Here is a 23,170-nt window from a genome sequence, read left to right as displayed (position 1 = left end):
ACTCTTTACTGGCCAAATATACATCGACTAATCAGCTGCACATACCTACTTCTAACCTAGGAAGGGAAGTGCACAGGTTCTTGCTCATGTGTTAATCTCTGTGGCTTGTGATGTGTAGTCAAGAGAGGTACTGTATCACACAGTACTTTTTGCACACGCACCGAAGAAATGGTTCTACGTTGTGTAACTGTTAGTGCATACCAGTAGTCCTGCACTGAAATGACGAATATGCTGAGGTACTATGGCGCGTCTAAAGCTATTACAATACAGGAAAGACGACGCGGAGAGGTATAACCATTCTTCTCTCAAAGCGACGCTCGACAGATAACATCGCTGGTTGTTATTGTAACCACCGGCGGCGTCAGTTTAAACAAAATAAAAGTATTCCCCATAAACAATTTTCACTTCGCATTATGGATAGCCCTGTACCTATATGGTTTGGAGTGCTTCAGACGTAAGATATTTTTATGAGGTTTACTTATCAGAACAAGAAAAGAGCCACCGATACATCACTTACTATCTATCTATCCGTGCTACGTTTTAGTGGAATCAGTGTTTGTATAGTAATTAAAGTTGAAGTCATAACTAGTACCTGTTGGACTGAACGAACTTTACATTTGTGTATATACCAGGAGGAGGAGGAGGATATTGGTGTTTAACGTCCCGTCGACAACGAGGTCATTAGAGACGGAGCGCAAGTTCGTGAGGGGGAAGGATGGAGAAGGAAATCGGCCGTGCCCTTTCAAAGAAACCATCCCGGCATTTGCCTGAAGCGATTTAGGGAAATCACGGAAAACCTAAATCAGGATGGCCGGAGACGGGATTGAACCGTCGTCCTCCCGAATGCGAGTCCAGTGTGTATATACCAGGAAACTATGTTTAGAAATCTGCAGTCAACAGCAGTATTGGATTGATGAACTATAACGTTCAAAATAAAGATAGCACATATGTACATAAGCTAATTTTAGATTAGAATAAGTGACATCGATAAACAAGGTTATATCACAGTTTGTTTCCTACTGCGGAGTGGAAGTATTCATTGAGGAGTGATAACGATACATGTTACACTTGATACAACTAACACTGTACGTTTACTTGGTACAGAAAAGTTTTTCTACTATCCATTAGCGGTTATATTGAATCGATTGATCAGAATTTCTGATCTATTTGTCGAGGACATAGAAATCAATGTATGGGAACAAGACAGAATAAACTTTTCTTATAACGAACAACTTGGATATCAGGCTATAGTTTTATTTCACCACTTCAAGTCAATGTGAGCCTCTTTATTTTCAACAACGGTTTCGCTGCTCAGACATCAATATTTCCCTATTGTTAGGGCTCCGGATACAGATAAATGAATTTCAATGTTTTCTGATTTGGAAGTGTGCAAAACTTGATTACGTGAACAGTGTTCCGCAATGCTTAAAGGCTTAACGCGCTAAGTTCGATAAATTCTTGAAGGATATAAACAAGCAAGAAAAAAGCGTTAATACTTTTATTTGTCCTTACTGGGTAGTGCTACCTTTAGTTTCTGAATGTTCCATAACTTAGGATTTTACAGATTCTGTTGTGTAAATACAACAATGTAGAACACAGGAGAGTCCAGGTGTGGGCTGGTCATGTGCAAAGTAACAAGTAACGGTTTAAATACAGCTGCCCAAGATGGCAGATAGGTTAAGACAGTAGAATAGTATTCGGGAGCAACGCGTTTCTGGTTTCCATCTTGTCATCCATGGTTTCTCCAAATCTGTGTAGCGCGCGCAAATGGTGGTTGGCCTACGTAGAAAAGGTGGAACTGATAGCCAGTCGGAGACGAGCTACGAGTCGGAGACGAGCTACGAGTCCGGGCACTGCCATGTAACAGATGCATTTTGTGCTAGTTCCGAGAGAGGCTTTTCCTGCCGCTTTCCAATGCCTCGGAAGAATGGATAAATAGCTGGAAATATTCTGGAATTTGTATCAATGATCGCCACCAAGAAATGACACAGTCCAGCAATTCTACCTGCAATTCCACCTAACAACATGCAGTGGCCACCACATTGCGCAATCATTACATCGGAATACTACAATGATGTACAGTGAAGGATCAGCTTAATGGATGTGTTAGTGTGCTCAAATATAAGGTAATTTATATCTGAATTTATGTACCTACCCCGATTTTTCTCCTCATAATAACACCTCTCAGGTTCCTCTCCGTTTGAGCTAAAGTGAAATCCGAGTGTCCTTACTAAAAGAACATTAAAGCCCAGTATTTTGCTCATAAATGCCTCTTCAACATAGTAAAAAGAAAGTTAAAGTTAATGTGGCAAGAGAGTGAGTTAAAGTAAATGTTGTTTGCTGAAAATATTCCTATTAAAACTGCTTATTAAAGTGCTGTTGCCAACTTCAAAATTAAAAGTTCTTAAGACTGAGGCTTATAAAGTAAATGATCACATGGTTGTCTGTAGTAAATTCAAAAAGGTGAGTCAGTTTCTTGCAAATTTGGTCAACATTGTGTTTCGCTGTAGTAAAATTGCGAAATTGCAATAGTAGAAAACTATATGTTCATGATTGCTAAGTGTTTGTTTCTCTTGTGTGTTAGAAGTGCATATTAATAGTAATGTTATAAAGACCATTCACTTTGTGTAAGCCCTGAAAGTAATAGTGTGTTTCGGTATATGTTATAATTTTGCAAATAGTTTGTGCTGCTCTAACTGTTAGCTTCAATCTTAAAACATATGTGTGTGTCAGAGTTCATTGCACTCGCGTGTGGTTAAGTCTAGGTTGTGTTTGTCCATTACAGTTACTTATACCGACTTTCTTAAACGAGAACGTTAATCTTTCTCTTGCCTAATTAGGCTGGCGACCGTTTCCCTTATTCTATAAACAGTATAGCTAGGCAAATTTTTTTTTGTTACTATTCAAATATTTACGTAATTCTAACTTTCATTTCTGATAAGCCACCTCCGTTAGGAACAACACGGTCAACCTAGCAAAATTCCTCTCAGAGGGTAATACTGTTCTGTGGCTTTATACCATTATTAATCTAACAAAATAATTCTGTTTTGCAAATTTCCTCTAGTTTTGAGATTATGGTATAACAGTAGCAAACGGGAGTGTTATAAGTGGGCAGTATTAACTAGCATGGCCTCGGGCGCGAATGTGTCTCTTTTCTTAGCTCACCATGGAGCCTTTCAATACGGCCATAAATTAGCTGGTGTTAGGATGTCAGACACAGTGATGATGGGTGCGGGTTGTGTGCATGTTTTATAATCCGCCTTTGTTAATAAAACTGTTTAAACTTACTTCTCGTGTTCGCGTATTGGCGTACCTCAAGGACCACCGCTTACAAATCCTTAAAAAATAATCATGTAATCATCATCTGGGGCAACAACACAGACTACCCCCTTATACAGTAAGCCACTGTTTAAGAAGGGAGATAAAGAAATAGCATCGAATTTCAGTCCCATTTCACTGTTGCCAGCATTCTCAAAAATTTTCAAAAAAGTAATGTACAGTCGTTCATAACCATATTATCTCAAATAACATACTGTCAAAGTCACAGTTTGGATTTCTAAAAGGTTCTGATATTGAGAAGGCTATCTACACTTACAGTGAAAATGTGCTTAATTCATTAGACAAAAGATTGCAGGCAACTGGTATATTTTGTGATATGCCAAAGGCATTTGACTGTGTAAATCACAATATCCTTTTAAGTAAACTAGAATATTATAGTGTAACAGGAAATGCTGCAAAATGGTTCAAATCTTATATCTCTGGCAGGAAACAAAGGGTGTTATTAGGAAAGAGACATGTATCAAGCTATCAGGCATCATCCAACTGGGAACTAATTACATGTGGGGTCCCACAAGGTTCCATTTTGGGGCTCTTACTTTTTCTTGTGTATATCAATGACCTTTCATCAGTAACATTACCAGAAGCCAAGTTTGTTTTGTATGCCGATGATACAAACATTGCAATAAATAGCAAATAAAGTGTAGTCTTAGAAAGATCAGCCAATAAAATATTTGTGGACATTAATCACTGGTTCTTAACCAATTCTTTGTCACTAAGCTTTGAAAAAACACCCTACATGCAGTTCAGAACACGTAAGGGGTGTCCCAAGAGTATATGTCTAACAAACGATGACAAGAAGATAGAAGAAGTGGACAGTGTTAAATTCTTGGGATTACAGCTTGATAATAAATTCAACTGGGTGGAGCACACCACAGAACTGCTGAAGCATCTTAACAAATCTCTGTTTGCAATGCGAATTTTGTCAGATATAGGGGATATAAAAATGAAAAAGCTAGCATACTATGCTTACTTTCATTCCATAATGTCATATGGGATTATTTTTTGGGGTAATTCATCAAGCCAGGCCAAAGTTTTCTGGGCACAAAAACGTGCAGTAAGAATTATATGTGGTGTGAACTCAAGAACATCCTGCAGAAGCCTGTTTAGGGAACTAGGGATACTAACTACTGCTTCCCAATATATTTATTCCTTAATGCAATTTGTCATTAAAAATATATCACTTTTTCAAACCAACAGCTCAATTCATGGAATCAATACTTGGAATAAGAATAATCTTCACAAGAATTTAAAGTCACTTAGTCTTGTACAAAAAGGTGTGCATTATTCAGGAACACACATTTTCAATAACTTGCCAGCAGAAGTAAAAAGCTTAACAACCAATGAAATTCAGTTTAAGAGAAGCCTAAAGGATTTATTGGTGGTCAACTCCTTCTACTCCATTGATGAATTTCTTAGTAATACTAACTGATTTGTATTTAAGTGCAACATAACTTCTGCACCATTTCAGTGCAGTAATGTGTTCATTGTAAATAAGTATTACAGTAGTTGTATTACATGTTTATTACCTTATAAATAAATAAAAAACTTTTTTATTTTAAATTCAGTGCATTAGTATTTGTAAAATGACTCTTAGTGTTCATTAAAAAATGACAATCATTCAACTTGGGACCTGTGGAATGGTACATTAGCTTATTTGTTTTAGTTGTAAATATTTGTCATGTATTGTTATTTTTCTGACATGTTCCACATCCTGGAGGACCTCCTCACTACGGAACAATTGGAATGAAAGTAAATCTAATCTAAATCTAATCTAAGAATTAGCACTGTTATCCTTCTTTAGATTTGTAAGTTTCAGATGTTATTAAAACAGATTGTCTTCATAAGGGAACTATGCACGCCATGTTTAAGTCTATTTTAAAGACTACACGAATGTAGCGGATATGTCCCATTTAAATACGTCAACCATAAAACTCAACCCTTTCTACACTGCTGTGTGACCTGTCTCCAAGGCAAAAAGGAAAGACATGATGACCTCCCGTACATCCCTCCGATGCACCAATGCTGCTTTCAACCAACTGACTATTGCACGTTATTCTCAGGAATCTGCACCTGGATATGTTGACCCTTTGGGAGAGGAAGATGATGTGGACGGTGAAAACCAGTAAACAGACATGCTCCACCATGAATTCTCTTGGAAAACGAGTAGTACAAGAATAACGCTTTAAGAAATTTCGACATTTAGAAACAACAATTTACTTACAATCCGTATATGAACGCACTGCTGAAATATTAGTCCGACTCTATAGGTAGCATTCTAGTATCAAAGAGTAATAATGCAATTATTTTAGCTCAAATTGTGAGAGAAAAGTGCATAATGGAAGCAATAAGTGTAGACCCACATACACTGCATCACATTAAGTTTATGATTTACAAATAAATTACAGTTATGGAGATTAAAAGACAGCGTATTCCTACATAGGTATTAAACTTCACCAAAACGTTTATAAGAAGAGTGGTCCACCTTACCACTTTACCTTTCACTATGAATAAATTCCTGAGGGAAAGTGATACTCCAACTTTTAAGGACTACAAGAAGGAATGTAAGGTACAAATAACTAAAATTCATATAGTAAACGTAATTATAATATTACATTTGTACATTTTATCAAATTACTCACGAACTGTTGTAAAGCACGAATTTATATTAAACGGAACGCAAAAATTCATTTCTTAGATGTGGGAAAAATTATACAACTTTGGCTCTCATTGGCTCATATATATTAAGAGACTCGGACAATATCATACATTACAGAGAGAATGGGAGGAGAAAAGACGAAACGAAACAGAAACACTATACATATTAAAACGACATATTATTAACATAAATGTGATGTTTATTTACAAACACACAAATGATTGCAATTAAAAAAAAGAATGATTTATTCAAGGAAAAGAGGTTCACAAATTGAGCAAGGCAATAACACGCTGGTCCACCTCTGGCCCTTATGCTACCAGTTATTCGGCTTCTCATTGGCTGTACTGCCTGCCTTCATGCTTGTCAAATCACATCTTCGCCAACAAGGTCGCCAAATCTGTCCCCAATTGCGAATGTCTAGAGCATAATTGGCAGGACTCTCCAACCAGCTCAAGGGTTTGGTCATCTAACGTGCCAGAATGACATTTTCACTCTTCAGCGGAGTGTGCACTGATACGAAAGTTCCTGACGCATTAAAACTGTGTGTCAGACAGAGACTCGAACTCGGGATCTTTGCCTTTCGCGGGAAAGTGCTCTACCGAAGGTACCGAGTTGAAGACTCGGTCTGACACACAGTTTTAATCTGCCAGGAAGTTTCACATCAACGTACACTCCGCTGCAGAGCGAAAATCACATTCTGGAAACATCCCCCCGGCTGTGGCTAAGCCATGTCTCCACAATATCCTTTCTTCTGGGTGTGCTAGTTCTGCAAGGTTTGCAGGAGAGGATCTGTTAAGTTTGGAGGGTAGGAGATGAGACACTGGCAAAAGTAAAGGTGTGAAGTGGGGGGATGAGTGAGTCGTGCTTGCGTAGCTCAGATGGTAGAACACTTGCCCGCGAAAGGCAGAGGTCCGAGTTCGAGTCTCGGTCCGGCACACAGTTTTAATCCGCCAGAAGTTTCATCTAACGTGCCAGTTGGAGAGAATTTGGCATGATATATCCCAGGTGGGGATCCAAAAATTCCATCAATCAGTGCCAAGATGAGTAACTGCTTTCATAAAGGGCAGAGGTGGACGAACGCATTGCAGGCTTGCTCAACTTGCGAAGCTCTTTCTCTTCAATAATTCATGAAATATATCTGAAATTGTAATCATTTTATTTCTGACGTGTACATCAGATCTACTGATTTCCATCCCTTTTGTGTAATTCCTTTGTGATGTGTCTTTTGTCTTGTCTTAGACTCTATGTTAAGTGTGAAAAATCTGAAATGTGTAGTTGTGTGTGAAGAATGTAAATTGTAACTGTAAATTGTAGCTTGGGATTGATACCACCTGAAAATATAAGTGTAATTTGTAATGGAGGTGAATTCACGTACTCACATATAAATAATTCTTCCTAATCGACTGGACGCAACTTTGTCTTCACAAAGATGTGTTCTCACTATCTTGAGTTCTTCTGAGTTCAGTAATAATGTAGACTTCATGAGAGTGCATGACAAAAGGTTAAGGGACACGAAAAATTAACAATTTAAATAATTTAACTTCTTTCTCACTGTCTGTCACCACGTGTTCATCTATATTCATGATCAACAAATAACCATCATAATTGATCATATAGTAAAAACGTAGATTGTAATTAATTTTAGCGTAAACATGAAAAATGTAAAACTATGGAATTTGATTTAAAAAAATTTGCAATGTGATGTGCAGAAACATTATACATTTAACCTCAGAATATCCAGCTTGAGCATCTGTATATGTAATAGGTTTTGCTGAGCAGTGTACGTAATGGTATGCAGTGAAGGAAGTGTGTCTAGCTTTTTTATGTGGTGTAATAAAATTTTTATAAAAAAGTTTGTCTAGAGTATTTTTGTGTGACTTTCACGCGGTAATACACTATAGTGTTTGAACTTGATGCAAGTAAGCATTACAGAGAGACAGGTAGAATTTTACGTAATATTAGTAGGAATTGACGTATGTCATTTCCTAGCGAATGTTTGGACATGAAATGAAACACTCATGCTTACTAACATGAGCTCTCTCTCTCTCTTTCTTTCTCCCTCCCTCCCTCTCTCTCTTCCCCCCTCTGTCTTCCACCCCTCTCTCTCTTTTTCCCTCACTATCTCTCTCTCTCTTTCCCCCTCTCCACCTCTCTCTCTTTCCCACTCTGTGTCTCTTTCCCCCTCTCTATCTCTCTTTCCCCCTCTCTCTCTTTCCCTCTGTCTCCCCCCCTCTCTCTCTTTCTCTCTCTCTTTCTCTCTCTCTCTCTCTCTCTCTTATGGCCATCGAACCAGCAATGAATCCCGTAATATGTTTCTCAGGCGTATGTGTGTGCGTGTGCGTGTGTGTGTGTGTGTGTGTGTGTGTGTATCTGTGTGTGTTTGTGGTGGCAACTCTTTACACAATTCAGGTGAAAATATTTCGGAAATATTGTAGCACTGATAATACTTTCTACAAGTTACATAATTAAAGTGAAGTGACGTTTTTTCTTTAACATGACGTCATGTTAGGCAATTATAGTGAGGTTACATATTTTTTCGATGAGGACATACCTTATATCTTTGAAAATCACGCCATTTTACGCAATTCCAGTGAAGCTTAAGTGGTCTGATAACTACATTGCCACTGGCTGTCTCATTTTAATATGATTGCCTGAAGAGAAGAGAGGTGGCAAGAGGAGGGGAAGAGGTTAGGAGGTTAGACAGTACGCAGCACAACTGGGCTAGTTCTACCATCTTCTATTTTTAAATTTCCACCACAACCACCTTGAATCCTTTAAATTTACCACCACCGCCATCGGCCATTTTTTAGTTTCCCGCCGCTGCCATACTCCATTTTTAAAAATGTCCCACCATCGCTGCCGACCACTTTAAAATTTCGCACCGCCGCCGTCTTAGACATTTAGCGACTGTAGCTGCTTCAACTGAGGATCAAAGATTTGGTAGCCATACTACTGTCGTGACAAGTGTGTCTTCTCTTCAACGCCATGTGTGAAATGCCTTAGAAATTCCATTGTGTCGTATTGTTCAATTCATAAGAAGACATATTTCCGACAAGGCTGCGGTTTTGCATTCTGCTAAATGGTGCGATATCGTTTTATCTTAACTGTTGACAAAGTTGATTCCTGTGGAGTCGATGTCTGGATAAACAGTTTCACTGCAATTATTTCACTGAAATGTAGAAGTATAGAAATTGCAAATCTAAATTTAACAAGAAGTAAAATAACACCAAGACATCTTAAAATACTGTTTTATTAAAGGAGTAACGTCACTGTGTGGTAACGTTAGCTACTTACTGAATGCATTCCCCATTATAAGGCTAATTTTAGTAAGACAACCATTATCATGTCGAGTTAATATACAAAACTGAAAAGAATTTCTTAGCTTATTATCTTAGTTAAACAGTGGAATACATTAGTTAAGAACCTCATGGTATTTCAGGATGATAAATTGGCGCACGACTGCTCATGTAAGCTGCTTCATTAATTTCTCTGTCCAACAGGTGAGTAATTATTCCTTCCGACAGACTGGTGCAGATTTTCCGACTAATTGCTAACGCTCGAAACTACATAAAATTATGTTGAAACTGTAGTCTTCACGTCCACACGTTGTTGACAGTTTCGGACCCGTCTGATAAGTTAATTACCCTGCGTAACGTAGATGAACTTCAGCTCAAAGGCCTCTTACTTATGCTTGTCTGGACGACCATTTACCACAGTGGGTGCTAGGTAACTGTTGTTCATTTTTCCGCATTAACTGTACTTTTATTTAGCGAAGAGCTCAGAAAATTTGGGTGAACAAGTAAAACAAATCGTTGTAGTTCAGAAAGGAAAGCTGTAATAGGGAGCTAAACAAAATCAGTCTTTATTTCGAAAGGTTCTGAATAATACTTCCCTTCTTGTCAGCAAGGCTGTGAGTTGCATATTTAGGTTCAAAGAGAAACATAGGAAAGCCACTTGAGAGAAAGTACCCTTCGAACAACACAATAACATGTAAACACACCACAGAAAACCACAAATAAAGTGCAGTTGTGCGTTAGACGTCACTTTTACCACTCACATTATTTTTACCCAAGACTGGTAAAACTTCGCCGACTCGGTGTTGCATGATAAATATAAAAATTGCTTGTAAAAGGACTGAACCACAAGCTGAAGAAACAAACAGATAAAGAATACACTGAAACTTCATAGTTACATTATGATACATCAATGTGAAAATGAAACAAGAAAGATGCATACAGTGTGAACATTAATAAAACCGACAAACTGAACGGAAGGATTCCTGACTGGAAATGGAAGAAACAAGGTCCTATGAACATATATCCGGACATGCAAGATGCGCGTGCAACGGCAACAAATTGCCCTGGAACACTGTACAGAGCTTCATAGCATCCACGTGACGACAGATGTTCTAAATGGCCTTCATAGGATGCAATGGACGCGTTCGCACGATGCATCGTGGATTGCCGCAGTCCTTCGCACGTTCGGGCCTCTCTCAGTATAGCGTCACAGGCATCGTGAATACGCTGTTGAAGCGTCTGCACATCAGGAATTGGTTCTGCATACACAACGCTTTTCAAATGACTCCAGTCGTAGATATCCAGGGGTTTAAGACCAGTGATCTAACAGGCCCTCCGCTTCCTGTGCAACATCTGGGGAAGCTATTGCTGAGGAGTGGGCGAATTGTAACGCGGAAGTGGTGTAGTCCTTCAAATCTGAACATGCACACTCCGCCACCTCCCTGCTCATTCGTCTGTCTGAAAGTACCCGTGGTCACACAAACGTCAAAAAAGGACTTGAGATGTTGTGCGATGTGCTTGGTGCCTGTGAGGGTATTTGTTTTGGTGTAGCCATGCTGCTAGTTTGTGACACGTGACTCTTGTAAAAGCTAAGTCTTAACGTTAGAGCTTGGTCAGTCTATGAATTATGTCCTAAATTCTTGAGTCTGAGGCTAGATGGAATCCTTCTTGGAGCATCATATAGAAGATACTGTGCAGAAACCGAATTCTACTATCTTCTCTATAAAATTAATCTTCACAGTCTGTGTCAAACGCGAAACCACCTTTACTTCCATTACCTTCACTCTGCTATCTGGTATCATATTGTATTTCGGGGGCTCTCTGTGCAATCACCAAGAAGGTTACCAGCTCAAGAGAGAGCGATCAAACTGGTCGGCTGCGACAGTTCGTGAACTTTTTGTTCCTGAACTGTAGACATATTACATCATAAGATTTATTGTTGACATTATTGTCTCATTCAGAAGCAACTCAAACACTTCATGTAGTGATCACTAGACGGAAAAACTAACTTCACTTGGATAATACTTTCTTGAGGTATACACAAAAAGGTTTGCCTATTCAGCATGTATCATTTTCAACAGATTTCCAGCAGAATTAAAAAAAGTAATACTAAACCCGAAGTATTTAAATCCAAGTTGAAAAGTATCCTTGTGGCGCACTCATTTTATTCTATACAATAGTTGACCACAGTAGTTGAGAAGTTTTCTCCGTAGTGTTTCATTTTCTCGTATACTCTGTCACCGCCGTCTCCCAGACCGGTAATTGAAGTTAATACTGGCTGTGAAAGCCTAGACTGTATAATTCACTTTCTTGTGTTTTTTAATTCTTTCCATTACAAATTTTCCAATCTGCAATCTGTAATGTAACGACGCATTTTGTAACAAAATAACTCTGGCTCTGCTGGTCCTGAAAGATAAATAAATAAACACATTTGCTGCGAAATACGTGGAAAGAAGGTCATGTTACGATGTTTCGACTGATATGCATCGATCGATCTTATCACGTACCGTAAAGTTCCTGATGCTGCATTACCGTTTATAAAATCTACATTAAGCGCACCAGCGACAGTGGGAGTGTCTGCCCTAAAGAATATTTTAACCTATAGTAATAAAATGGATGTTATGATAATAGTTGAATGTTCTATTTATAGGTGTTGCTGTTACAGCATCATGGCCGTGACTGATAGATTCGCTGCCAGAAAAAGTCATGAATGTCGTACAAATGTCTGTCAACGTTTTTATCTTAAGGAACTCTGCGGATAGAATTTAACAACCTTAGCCAGGGAGCAGAATATTGTCGAGACCACCACCCTAGGAGCTATCCAGTGTCATGATCAGACAACGTAGTCATTTTACTGGGAGTTTGATTCTCGTTAGCTTGTTTCGAAGTAAAGATAATTGTACTGAAATACAGTGAATAAGAATTTACAAGTGAAGCGCTTTTTTAGTTATAGGGCTGACTCCTGTAGCCTGAACAGAGACGCTTGATAGGAAAGTTTTGCTTCCATGGTGTAATTTTTCTCGATTTAATGGTTCGTGACCAGCGTTGCACTCAGGACAACCCTGTAAGGAGTTCGTTACATCTAATCGTCCACGAGCCAAACATTTCATTCATTTTCTACTCCAGCATATGTAAACTATGTGTTTTGCCGCCAATCTGTTGCAAGGCCCATCACACAAATATTCAAGAATATCCGATAAGGAGCGGAAACTGACAGAAATGAAGTCAGTGTTTTTGGACATTGATTGAGCTGTTTGAGGCTTGTGTTGCCGTACGATTGACAGCACGCTTTCTTGTCACATGCATTACAGTGAAATGTACCTATATTCAGGACCCCATGATAATCCTGTGAGAGAATACAACGAGGATAGTAAGCTTCAAACACAGATCATCAATATTAATGCGTGTACATGAAACGAGCTTGCAAAAGATCGCGAATACTGATGCCAAGTAGTGATAAGGCTTTTGGTGCTAGTGAAAGAAATATCAGGCACATAAAGACTACTGGACACGGAGAATGAATGTTCGGTAACCTCTAAGATAGTTACCCCACATTTCAGAACGGTTATCGCTTGATTATCGAGTGCGCCTTGTGAAAATCAATTGAACATTTTTGCGTCTGAGAGTTTTCACTCCCCATTTCGGTCTATTCTGCGTCAACGGTTGGGACTGAAATTTTGAATGTGAGGAGCACCAACTTTTACCGTCACTTTCCAACTTTCATACGCGTACGGAAAGGGATAGCCCCTGTTTTCCCTATTTCTTTCTCGACTTCCTGTTTTACTGTGGAGGAACCTATTCCGATTTCTCTAACTTCTCTTCAGTTTCCAGTGATTCTCGTTTAGACGGAGTGAAATAGAGAAATAGCTTTGGAATCATATTTTTTCATATTTTTAGTATATATTATCCAGTTAATTTTTTCTGTATTTCTTTTTCAGTACGGACACGATATGTACGTCTCTCACTATGTACCATTTTCTGATTTTGTATACTGGTACTCAACAGTAAATATTAGTCGATCTGAAGAGCTCGATACGGGAATTTTGTTTTACGAAAGGTTTAAATTTTTGCCTGTTTCGGATTCCGACAAATAATAATATAAATTGTCTTCAACAGTGACTGTTTACAGGTGGTTTATATCAAGTTTCCAAATTTAATTAGCTGCATGACCCTTTCCCATGTTATCCAAATAACAATCTGTTTCACACCGTAAATAAACTCAAAGTCAGTGTATTCACAATTCCGAATATGGACAACCATCAGATGTATAATGAAATGCCGACAGTGAATATTTGTTGCGAACCGGACCTGGAACTCTGATTTCCCGCTCATCGCGAGCTGTCACCTCAACATTTGGCTATACGTGCACGACTCACGGGCAGACAAAAAATTCCATTCGTCTGCTATGAATCTACAACCTGATGGCTCGGCAGCGAATGAAGACTAGATTCCTTTGTGGAGTGATCTGAGACTTGTCAAGCAGTGTAACACCAGTTAATCTACAGCACTGGTGTACGGGACACTTATCGTGTTGACTTCAGCCGTACGATCTACACAGTGTCGCAAAGTGTGACAAGTAGGTGAAATGCTGATTTGATGACGTTGAGGAAACGCGATCTCTTTCGACGGTGCAGTACTGTTATCCAGAGACATTTGGTATTTTAGTCATAGGAGAGTACGTAACCTTCCATTCGGAGCGAATCTGTCGCCGGTTGTATTGATGTTAGTTAAGCAAACAAAATTTCTTTCGAATTGTACTGTTATCCAGAGACATTTGGTATTTTAGTCATAGGAGAGTACGTAACCTTCCATTCGAAGCGAATCTGTCGCCGGTTGTATTGATGTTAGTTAAGCAAACTAAATTTCTTTCGAATTGTTTTCTTGATTTTCTTTTCCATAAAGGAAATAATATTGTAGATTAAGTAATTATAATATTTATTTGATTGAATTTAAATTAATTCGAAAACAAAACCGAAGAAAATGGGGAAAAACAAGGCGGACGTATTTATAATATTCCTTAAAATTTTTATATTTGTTGTAAGAACTATGAAATATTAAAATCGAGAAAAAGTATGTAATGAACAACGAAGGCAACATCATGTTATTTATTTATTTCTGGCTATGTACCAACAAGCAAGGAAAATACCACACAATTCTCGATTTACGATAAGGCTTCTGTAGTGTTAAAGTGATAGAATTAGGTGTAACGCACATTTCCAACTTGAAGAGCGTTTATACTTATTTGAATTTATTCATGAGAGTTGGTCGATGTTCACAGGTCGCTGAGAGTGGATTTAACTCTGTTTCAGCTGCTGAGCTGCCAGTCCGCCGTATTCCACACAGCGGACCCCTCAGGAAGTTTGGCCTGCAGCACGGTCGCATCACCGGTGGCTCAGATGCTTCCCTAGGTAAGCCGCTCCCTCATGTCGTGATGCATACTCCATAAATACCAGCGAGCGATGTGGTGCATTTGGTGGCACACTGGGTTCACCTCTACGTCCAGTTATCCAGATTTAGGCTTTCCGCGATTTCTCTACTTCCCTTCAGGAAATGCTCCTTTGAAAAGGAACAACCGATTTACTTCCCCATCCTTGATAAATTCCGAGCCTGTTGTCCGTCTCCAATCATCTTAATGTGGATGAGACCTTCAACTCCAGTCTTCTTTCTTTCTTTCTCCCAAAGGTACCCATCTGTCAGCCATCACCTCCAACACATGTTATATACTTTTGCACGTGGACAGTCACTCGTGATATGCAGCATTTTCTTTTTCTCGTCTGTTTACTGAGTTGCCTGATCTGTCCCCTCAGGACGTCCTCAGGCGCGCCAACCTCCTCGTCTAAGAGCAGCACTCAGACACAGTGTCCTAGTTTATATGATGGATATGTTCCTGTCTCCGTTTCCCGAAACAGTTTTGGCCATAGAAGATATTTCGTGCTGTCGTAACACACGTTCTGTCACCGTGTCCCTTCTTGTAGCTAGTAGTTTTCACTTGTATCTTTCCCCATCAGTTCTGTGGAAAACCTTCTCATTTCCCGTTCAGCCCAGTCCAGTCGGTTGAATGCAGTCTGCACTGTAACATACGTTGACGTGACGTGCCCGTTGAGCTCATATCACATTACTATACACTCGTCTCCTGTATGACACTGTTATCTATATATAGGACTACGTGAAAACCACTCAGTGCATCAATGTTGACTGTTGCTAGCACCATATGATTAGCTCTACAATATTACTTTCTATCGTGAGAAAATACCTCCACCTGTGCTTTACTGGAGATAAAGCTTTTGTGAATATTGCTATTACATCTTCAGTCCGAAGACTGGTGTGATGCAGCTCTCCATGCTACTGTATCCATCCCGCCCCCCTCCCCCCCCCCTTCCATCAACACACACACACATACTTCCCTCCAATACTAACGAGATGACTGGGTGTTTGTGTTGTCCTCATAATTTCATCATTATTCAAAATAGTGGCGAGATTGGACTGAGCACATATTGAGAATTTTTACGGGCGCGGATAACCGCGCAGTTGAGCGCCCCACAAACCAAACATGATCATAATTATCATCATTCAATACTAAATTGATGATTCCTTATTGATATCTCAGAATGTGCCGTATTGACCAGTCCCTTCTTTTAGTCAGATTGTGCGACTTGTCAACCCAGTTCTATTCAGTACCTCCATATTGTTTGCGCTATCTACTCATCTAATCTTCAAAATTCTGCTATAGCGCCACATTTCAAAAACCTCTATTCTCTTCTCGTCTAAACTGTTTATCGTTCATGTTTCACTTTCATTTATGTCTGTAATTCAGACAAATACCTCCTGGAAAGACTTCCTAACACGCAAATCTATATTCGATGGTAACAAACTTCTTTTCAGAATGAGATTTTCACTCTGCAGCAGAGTGTGCATGATATGAAACTTCCAGGCAGATTAAAACTGTGTGCTGGACCGAGACTCGAACTCGGGACCTTTGCCTTTCGCGGGCAAGTGCTCTACCAACTGAGATACCTAAGCACGACTCACGCTCTGTCCTCACAGCTTTGCTTCTGCCAGAACCTCGTCTCTTACCTTCCAGACTTTACAGAAGCTCTACTGCGAACCTCTGTAGTAAGGCTATCTTCGGCTATTTTGCTGCCCAAATAGCAGATCTAACCTACTACCTTTAGTATCTCATTTCGTAACGTTATTCTCTTAGCATCACCTGATGTAATTCGACTACATTCCATTATCTTTGTCTTGTTTTTGTTGGTGTTCATATTAAATCCTTCTTTCAAGTCACTGTCCATTCCTGTCAACTGCTCTTTCAAGTCCTTTGCTGTCTCTGACAGAATGGCCATGTCATAGAAAGACCTCAAACTTAATATTTCTTCTCCCTGAACTTTAATTTCTCCATAAAATTTTTCCTTTCTTCACTGGCTGCTCAATCTACAGACTGATTAACACCGAGGACAGACTACAGCACTGTATGACTCCCTTCTCAACCATTGCTTCCATTTCATGTCCCTCGACTTTTACAACTGCTGTCTGGTTTATTTACAAATTGTAAGTATCCTTTCACTCACAGTATTTTACCCCTGATACCTTCAGAATTGCAAATAACGTATTCCAGTCAATATCTCGGGAAGCTTTCTTCACGTCTACAAATGCCATAAACGTAGGTGTGCCTCTCCTTAGCCTATCTTGTAAGAGAAGTCGTAGTTTAAGCATTGGCTCCCACATTTGTATACAAGTTTAGTCTTTTGTAACGAAGTGCTCGTTACTATGATATTCATAATGTAAAATACAACCACATACAGTCAAACTTCTACCTCTCATGGCAGCTGCACCCGTACAGAAACAGTACATAATGCTTGTAAGTACATACATGTTCTTATCAGTAGATACATGTCCGAAAACAGATGCCATCTTCACATAGATAATGCTTACCGACCAACGACCTTCTTCAGCGTGGATGCACTCACATTGCTCAAATTCGTACGGGAATCGGTAGATCGACTGTCGTGAGTAATGAGTATAGTGGGCAGGGGAACTATAAATGTAGTGTGTCGACAGTAAGATGGAAGTGTGGGTCCCATGGGGAGCGTGCCAGAGATAAGGCCCTGCAGTAGCACAATCCCCTGTGTCTTCGGTGGCTCAGCCGGATAGAAGATCTACCATGTAAGAAGTAGATCCCGGGTTCGAGTCCCGGTCGGGGAACACGTTTTCAACTGCCCCGTTGATATTTATCAACGTCTGTAAGCAGCTAATGGTCTGGATTTTATTGTAATTTCACTCTTCGAGAGCTGCAAGATTTTCATACTAATCTTTTATTGCCGATATTGTTGACGTTGCTTCCTGGTACTGGTAGACGCGCTGAGCCGGTGTTTTCTGTGTGTGCAGGCCAGTTCCCGTACCAGGTGTCCCTGCAGTGGGTGCAGCTGGGGCTGGCGTCCCACATGTGTGGCGGATCCATCGTGAGCGCCAGCACCGTCGTCACCGCAGGCCACTGCGCCGACCCCGCCTTCATCGGGCACTACGAGGTGAGTAGGACGCTGCCTAACGCTTATCAAAACGGAAGGCAGTAATTTATGATGAAGTTATCGTTAATGTAGTTAAGTAACTGCAGACAACCTCGGTATATTGTACTGCCACGATGAAGGATGTTAGTACATACAACGAGGTGATAAAAAGCATGGGATAGCTTATAATACCGTTTCGAGCTTCCTTTTGCTAGGCGTAGTGCCGCAACTGAACGTGGCATGGACTCAGCAAGTCCCTGGGAGTCCCTGCAGAAACACTCTCTCATGCCGAATCTACACGACTCCATAACGGCGAAAGCGTTGCCGATGTCGGACTTTGTGCACGAACTGAATTCTCGATTATGTTCCATAAATGTTCGATGGGATCCATATCAGGCAACGTGGGTCGCCATATCGTTCGCTCCAGTTGTCCAAAATGTTCTACAAAGCAATCACGAAAAACTGCGGCCGAGTGACAGCGCATGTCGTTGTTTGGAAAGATGAAATCCATGAATGGCTGCAAGTGATCTCCATGTAGCCGAACATAACAATTTTCCGTCAATGATCGGCTGAATTGGTTAGAGAACCCAGTCCATTCGGTGTAAACACAGGCAACACCATTACGGTGCCACCACCGGTTTTTCCAGTGTCTTATTAACAACTTGGGTCCATGGCTCGGTGGTTCTTCGCCACACGCGAGACCTACCATCCCTCTTACTAACTGATCTGCCCAGGCCATAGTTTTCCGGTCGTCTAGGCCCCATGCGCCCAGGAGAGGCGCTGTGGGCGATAGCGTGCTGTTAGCAAAGACGCTTCTTGCATTGCCCCGTTAGCGGATACACCCCACATTGATTTCTGTGATTATTTCGCACTGTGTTACTTGTCTGCTAGCACTGCAACTCTACGAGGACACCGGAGTTCTCGGTCGTTAGTGAGAGGTATTGTTAGAAATTGACCTTGTGTATCTGGGAATATTGAATTCCCTAACGATTTCCGAAGTGGAACGTCCCATGTGTCTAACTCCATCTACGATTCCACGTTTAAAGTCTTTCAATTCGAATCGTGTGGCCCTTAACGCGTCGGTAATCTTTTCACATGGATCACATGAGTACAAATCAGACCGTGTAAGCGATAGTACATGTGTGCATATCGGTATACAATGACTTCTGTCATCTCAGTGTGCTTCACCCTTCACTGACAACTGTTGGAATCATTTCTGTATTGCCTATTGGGAATGGAGAAACTTGCTTTAGGTCTTTAGCTACACAACAAATTTTACGGTCTCATATTAAGCAACACAGAATGTCCACATTGTCTTCTCAATTGTGCTGAGTCATACTCCATGTGAATGAGACCACTGTATGCGTCGGTAAGTCATCTGTCCAATTGTTGCGCCGAAAAATTGCATATAGTTCCTGAGAGGGTAGATATGTATTAGATAGTATAACATAACTCTAGTCCCCTAGTACGTTCGAATGCCCTGACAGCTAACACTGTGCGAAGAAACGGAAATGACTCTCTCTGACTGCGTTGTCTTCTGTCGTGTGTTTCAGGCCGTGGCTGGTATCAACTCACTGAACTCCAACGGCCAGAGGGCGCGCGTATCCCAGCAGGTAGTGCACCTAGACTGCGCGGACGTAGAGTAAGTGTCACACACAAATTCTATATTAAGTGTGGTCTAAGCTTGTGTGGAATGGATACGTTATAGCCTGTTATTCTTGGCGGTACTGTTCTTGACAATGTGCCTAAGAGTTATAGTAAAGAGTTGGTTCTGATTACTCAGAGGTATCCATGTGTGGAGTTTGCAAACGGTTTTCATTCTTCCGTAGAGTTTTATTCTCCAGTGCCGCAGGCGAGTTCCCAATCATTTAGTCTTATAACAATAGTTAATAACGAATGTCGAGATTATCGCTCTGTCTTTCAGGTTACAGGACTCTGCTTCTGGTACACTTTATGACCATTAGTTACGTACCAATATGATATATGTACTGCATATATGCCTGCAATAGTGGTTTTTCAACTGACGATGGGTGTTTAATTTGATTTGTCGTTTGTTCTACAGTAATGTCGCCATCAACGACATCGCCGTCTTCCTGCTGCAGTCCAGCTTTTCTCTGAGCGGCAACGTACAGGCCATCTCGCTGCCCACCGCTGGATCCGTCCCCAGTGGTAAGTCAATCACCTCTTCCGACATAATGGCTATTTATAAAAAAATGTGTGGACGCTCGAAATTCGTGATTATTTTACTCGTTTTCTCGTTACTTCTTCTCATGAATTAGTAACCATCAACAGGAATCAGAATTTTTCGTCCTCTTCTGCTAAAGCTGATTAAACTATACGGAAACCCGTCATTCGATCACGTGGCGCACTACAGGAGGGTTTACGGCTATTGTTTTTTACAGCTGGTTCGACGGCGACTCTGTCCGGCTGGGGCAGCGTCAGCACGGGTATCATACCCAACTACCCCGACATCCTGCAGTGGGTCGACGTCAGCATCATCAGCAACACCGAGTGCGCGCAGCTGCTGGGCAACAGCCCGCTCAACGATGAGAACATCTGCACCGGCCCCGTCAACGACGGCATCTCCGCCTGCTCGGTACGTAGCAGACCACTGCAAGTCACATGAACAGTTGGGAGCTAAGCGTATTAACCCTTTCGCGTTACATTAGCATTATATGTGCCTGTAACCTATTTTTACAACATCGTTAGAAACATCTGATACGTCAGTTGCGTAGGATAATTTATGCCGTCTCACGTTATATCTGTTTGTATCATGTGTACTTTGTAGATTAGCAAATCAAATATTAGTTATTTGGCCGAGCATGCCGTTTTCTGTTCCGTGTGCCCGAGAATGTACGATTTTTGGTGCACTATTTTCCGTTTGTAGCATCCGATACGTCAGTTCTTTAGGGTAATTCAAGCTCTTCGAGCCGGCCGTGGTGGTCAAGCGGTTAAAGGCGCTACAGTCTGGAACCGCGCGGCCGCTACGGTCGCAGGTTAGAATCCTGCCTCGGGCATGGATGTGTGTGATGTCCTTAGGTTAGTTAGGTTTAAGTAGTTCTAAGTTCTAAGGGACTGATGACCTTAGAAGTTAAGTCCCATAGTGCTCAGAGTCATTTGAACCATTTGCTCTTCGAATAATATATGTTTGTGTAATCAAATCGTATGTGATCGATCGACTCATATGCAAAAGAGGACCACGAGCAGGTGAAGCTGTAGTGCTTTCCGACGTAACAAACAAGAGCGGTTAACGACGGTGTTGGCAGCAATGATGGAATGCGGTCAACAGGAGTCGCCATTCTGTTGTGTATGTTTACCTGCTCGTGCACTGAACCGTCAGTTCTTTATGTCTGCTGGGAGTAGGTGAATGCCCTTAGCGATATGGCCGTCCTGCCTGCCAGGCCTACAAATATACCCATAAAATGGTTAATATTTCTTATTCACTTGGTGGTGGCACAGTATTAATCTACCTTAGCAGGCGCCATAATAAGAACATGGTTTTGTTCACTATTTCGTCTGCATACGCAAGAGTTTCAACAAGGGACTTCTTTGTGGTAATTCTGGGTAAAACGAATGATCAGTTTGAGAGGAGCCTTACAAACCGCCTGAAATGATGAAGTTTCACTTTCTCCGCAACATATGAACGTTCGGGGATCTATAAATGTGGAACAACTAATAATAAAGAAGTTAGCACTCATAGTAGAGCGTAGTGTGTGTCGTAGAACGAGAGTGGGTGTGCTGACCACGTGGCTTTGTGTTTCTGCAGGGAGACTCCGGCGGACCGCTGGCCCAGGACGGAGCCCTCATCGGAGTCGTGTCTTGGGGCATCGTGCCCTGCGGCTCTGCTGGAGCGCCTTCCGTCTTCACCAGGGTGTCTGCTTTCTTGGACTTTGTCAACCAGTACGCCTGAATACGTCGTGCTGCAATTGTCAACTGATCTCAGACTAGAGTAATAAAAATACTCTAAAAATTTATCTGCGTTCTTTGTTATTGTGTGCCGTTTAATCCACAATTCTCCTAAGTTGTTGGTTGAAACCGGGAAACACATCCGGTTTCAGAATAAGCTTGCATACTTCAGTTTTACTGAAACTGCAAACTCGCATTATAATATTCTCTGCTGGCGTTTTCTTCCCGTTTCCATTCCTTTCAATTCACACTGCAAAACAAGTTTGCCATGACTCATCTAAAACACATTTCTTATATGCACTAATGGCGGGGAACGCAGCCAGCAACAAAAACCTTTACAAAAGCTTTATTGCACTGCCACGAGAGGTTTCTGAAAGGTATACCCATTTTCGGACGCTACATATGTTTTCTGCTGTGGCAGCACAACAAACGTTCTTATGCAGGGCAGGAGCCAATGACGGGCTGCTGACGAACGTAATACTGTAGTAACACAAGGTTAGCCAGCCAGAAACGGTTACGGTAATAAGATAAAGCTTTCTTAAAAGCTGCCTGTTCTCCATTAACAACACTTAACTAAATAGCAGCCACGGAATGCAACAAGGTGTAGCGTGGATATAATAAGACTGAAATTTATGTTGCATTTGGCACTGAAAGAGAAGCAACGAAATTGAATTTACGAATCTGAAGCGAAAGTTTTAATCTGTTTTACAAGGGCGTGCTAAAAAGTAATAAATGCGAATATTTTATGTGAAAACTCTTTTAAAGAAAACAAATGTTATTAACATACTGCATCATCATTCTTAATGTCTACCTATTTATTTCAAAGCATAGACAAATTCCTACCAACTAGAAACCGGTTTCTCGATGCCGCCACTGTCGAATGTTTGTCTTTGTTGGTAGAGCCACTACTGCACCTTCTGTTGCATCGAATCGTCGCTATTAAACTGAATTCATCGGAGGTGATCTTTAAGTTTTGAAAAGAGAAGAAAATCGGATGGGGTCAAGCCGAGAATGTATGGGAGATGATCGATGTCAGTGAACCCAAGGCGACGGGTTGTTGCACATGTAGCGCTCGTGTGTGGTCTGACATTGTCATGCTAGAGGAGGGAGGGACTCGTGTGTAGATGAACTCTTCAAATTCCATAATCGATTCCGAAACTCGTTTACAGCACTCGGTTTCTCACACACCAACATAGCTAAGTTAAATATGAGTATGTCCATAGGACACGCTACAATTCGAATACCTCTAGTGACAGAAGACTGCAAATACGTATGCAGACATGAAGAATATATATATGTAGAATATTAATGACACTTGTTCTATTGAAAAAGTTTTAAGAGGTTTCACATAAATTTGGTGGGACTTCTGTTCAACATGTCCTCGTAAATTATTGTCATGATAATCAACTGACACATCAATAATCAGTACGCTATTTAAAACAATAACAACACCATGAAGACAAACAGTA

The 23,170-nt window shown here is 40.7% G+C and overlaps 1 protein-coding gene across 1 annotated transcript; it reads left to right on the top strand.

Moving 5' to 3' along the window:
• The first annotated feature begins 5,842 nt into the window (after nucleotides 1–5,842).
• LOC124792984 (trypsin-1-like) lies at nucleotides 5,843–21,705 on the top strand. The gene is made up of 7 exons (XM_047257989.1): nucleotides 5,843–5,905; nucleotides 14,570–14,699; nucleotides 17,677–17,816; nucleotides 19,349–19,437; nucleotides 19,858–19,964; nucleotides 20,198–20,391; nucleotides 21,562–21,705. Exons 1-7 carry the CDS (start codon nucleotides 5,843–5,845, stop codon nucleotides 21,703–21,705), a joined length of 867 nt encoding a protein of 288 aa, XP_047113945.1.
• Nucleotides 21,706–23,170: the final 1,465 nt, after the last annotated feature.

The sequence above is a fragment of the Schistocerca piceifrons genome, chromosome 1, assembly GCF_021461385.2.
Source record: "Schistocerca piceifrons isolate TAMUIC-IGC-003096 chromosome 1, iqSchPice1.1, whole genome shotgun sequence".
Classification (NCBI taxonomy): domain Eukaryota; kingdom Metazoa; phylum Arthropoda; class Insecta; order Orthoptera; family Acrididae; genus Schistocerca; species Schistocerca piceifrons.
The sequence above is the reverse complement of the archived record's forward strand: the minus strand, read 5'-3'. Positions and strand labels throughout refer to the sequence as shown.

Excerpts from the sequence above, each read along its gene's own strand:
- LOC124792984 (XM_047257989.1), top strand. The coding sequence starts at position 5,843 with ATGAATAAATTCCTGAGGGAAAGTGATACTCCAACTTTTAAGGACTAC. Across the intron at positions 17,817-19,348 it reads CCTTCATCGGGCACTACGAG|GCCGTGGCTGGTATCAACTC; the intron begins GTGAGTAGGACG and ends CGTGTGTTTCAG. Across the intron at positions 20,392-21,561 it reads ACGGCATCTCCGCCTGCTCG|GGAGACTCCGGCGGACCGCT; the intron begins GTACGTAGCAGA and ends GTGTTTCTGCAG.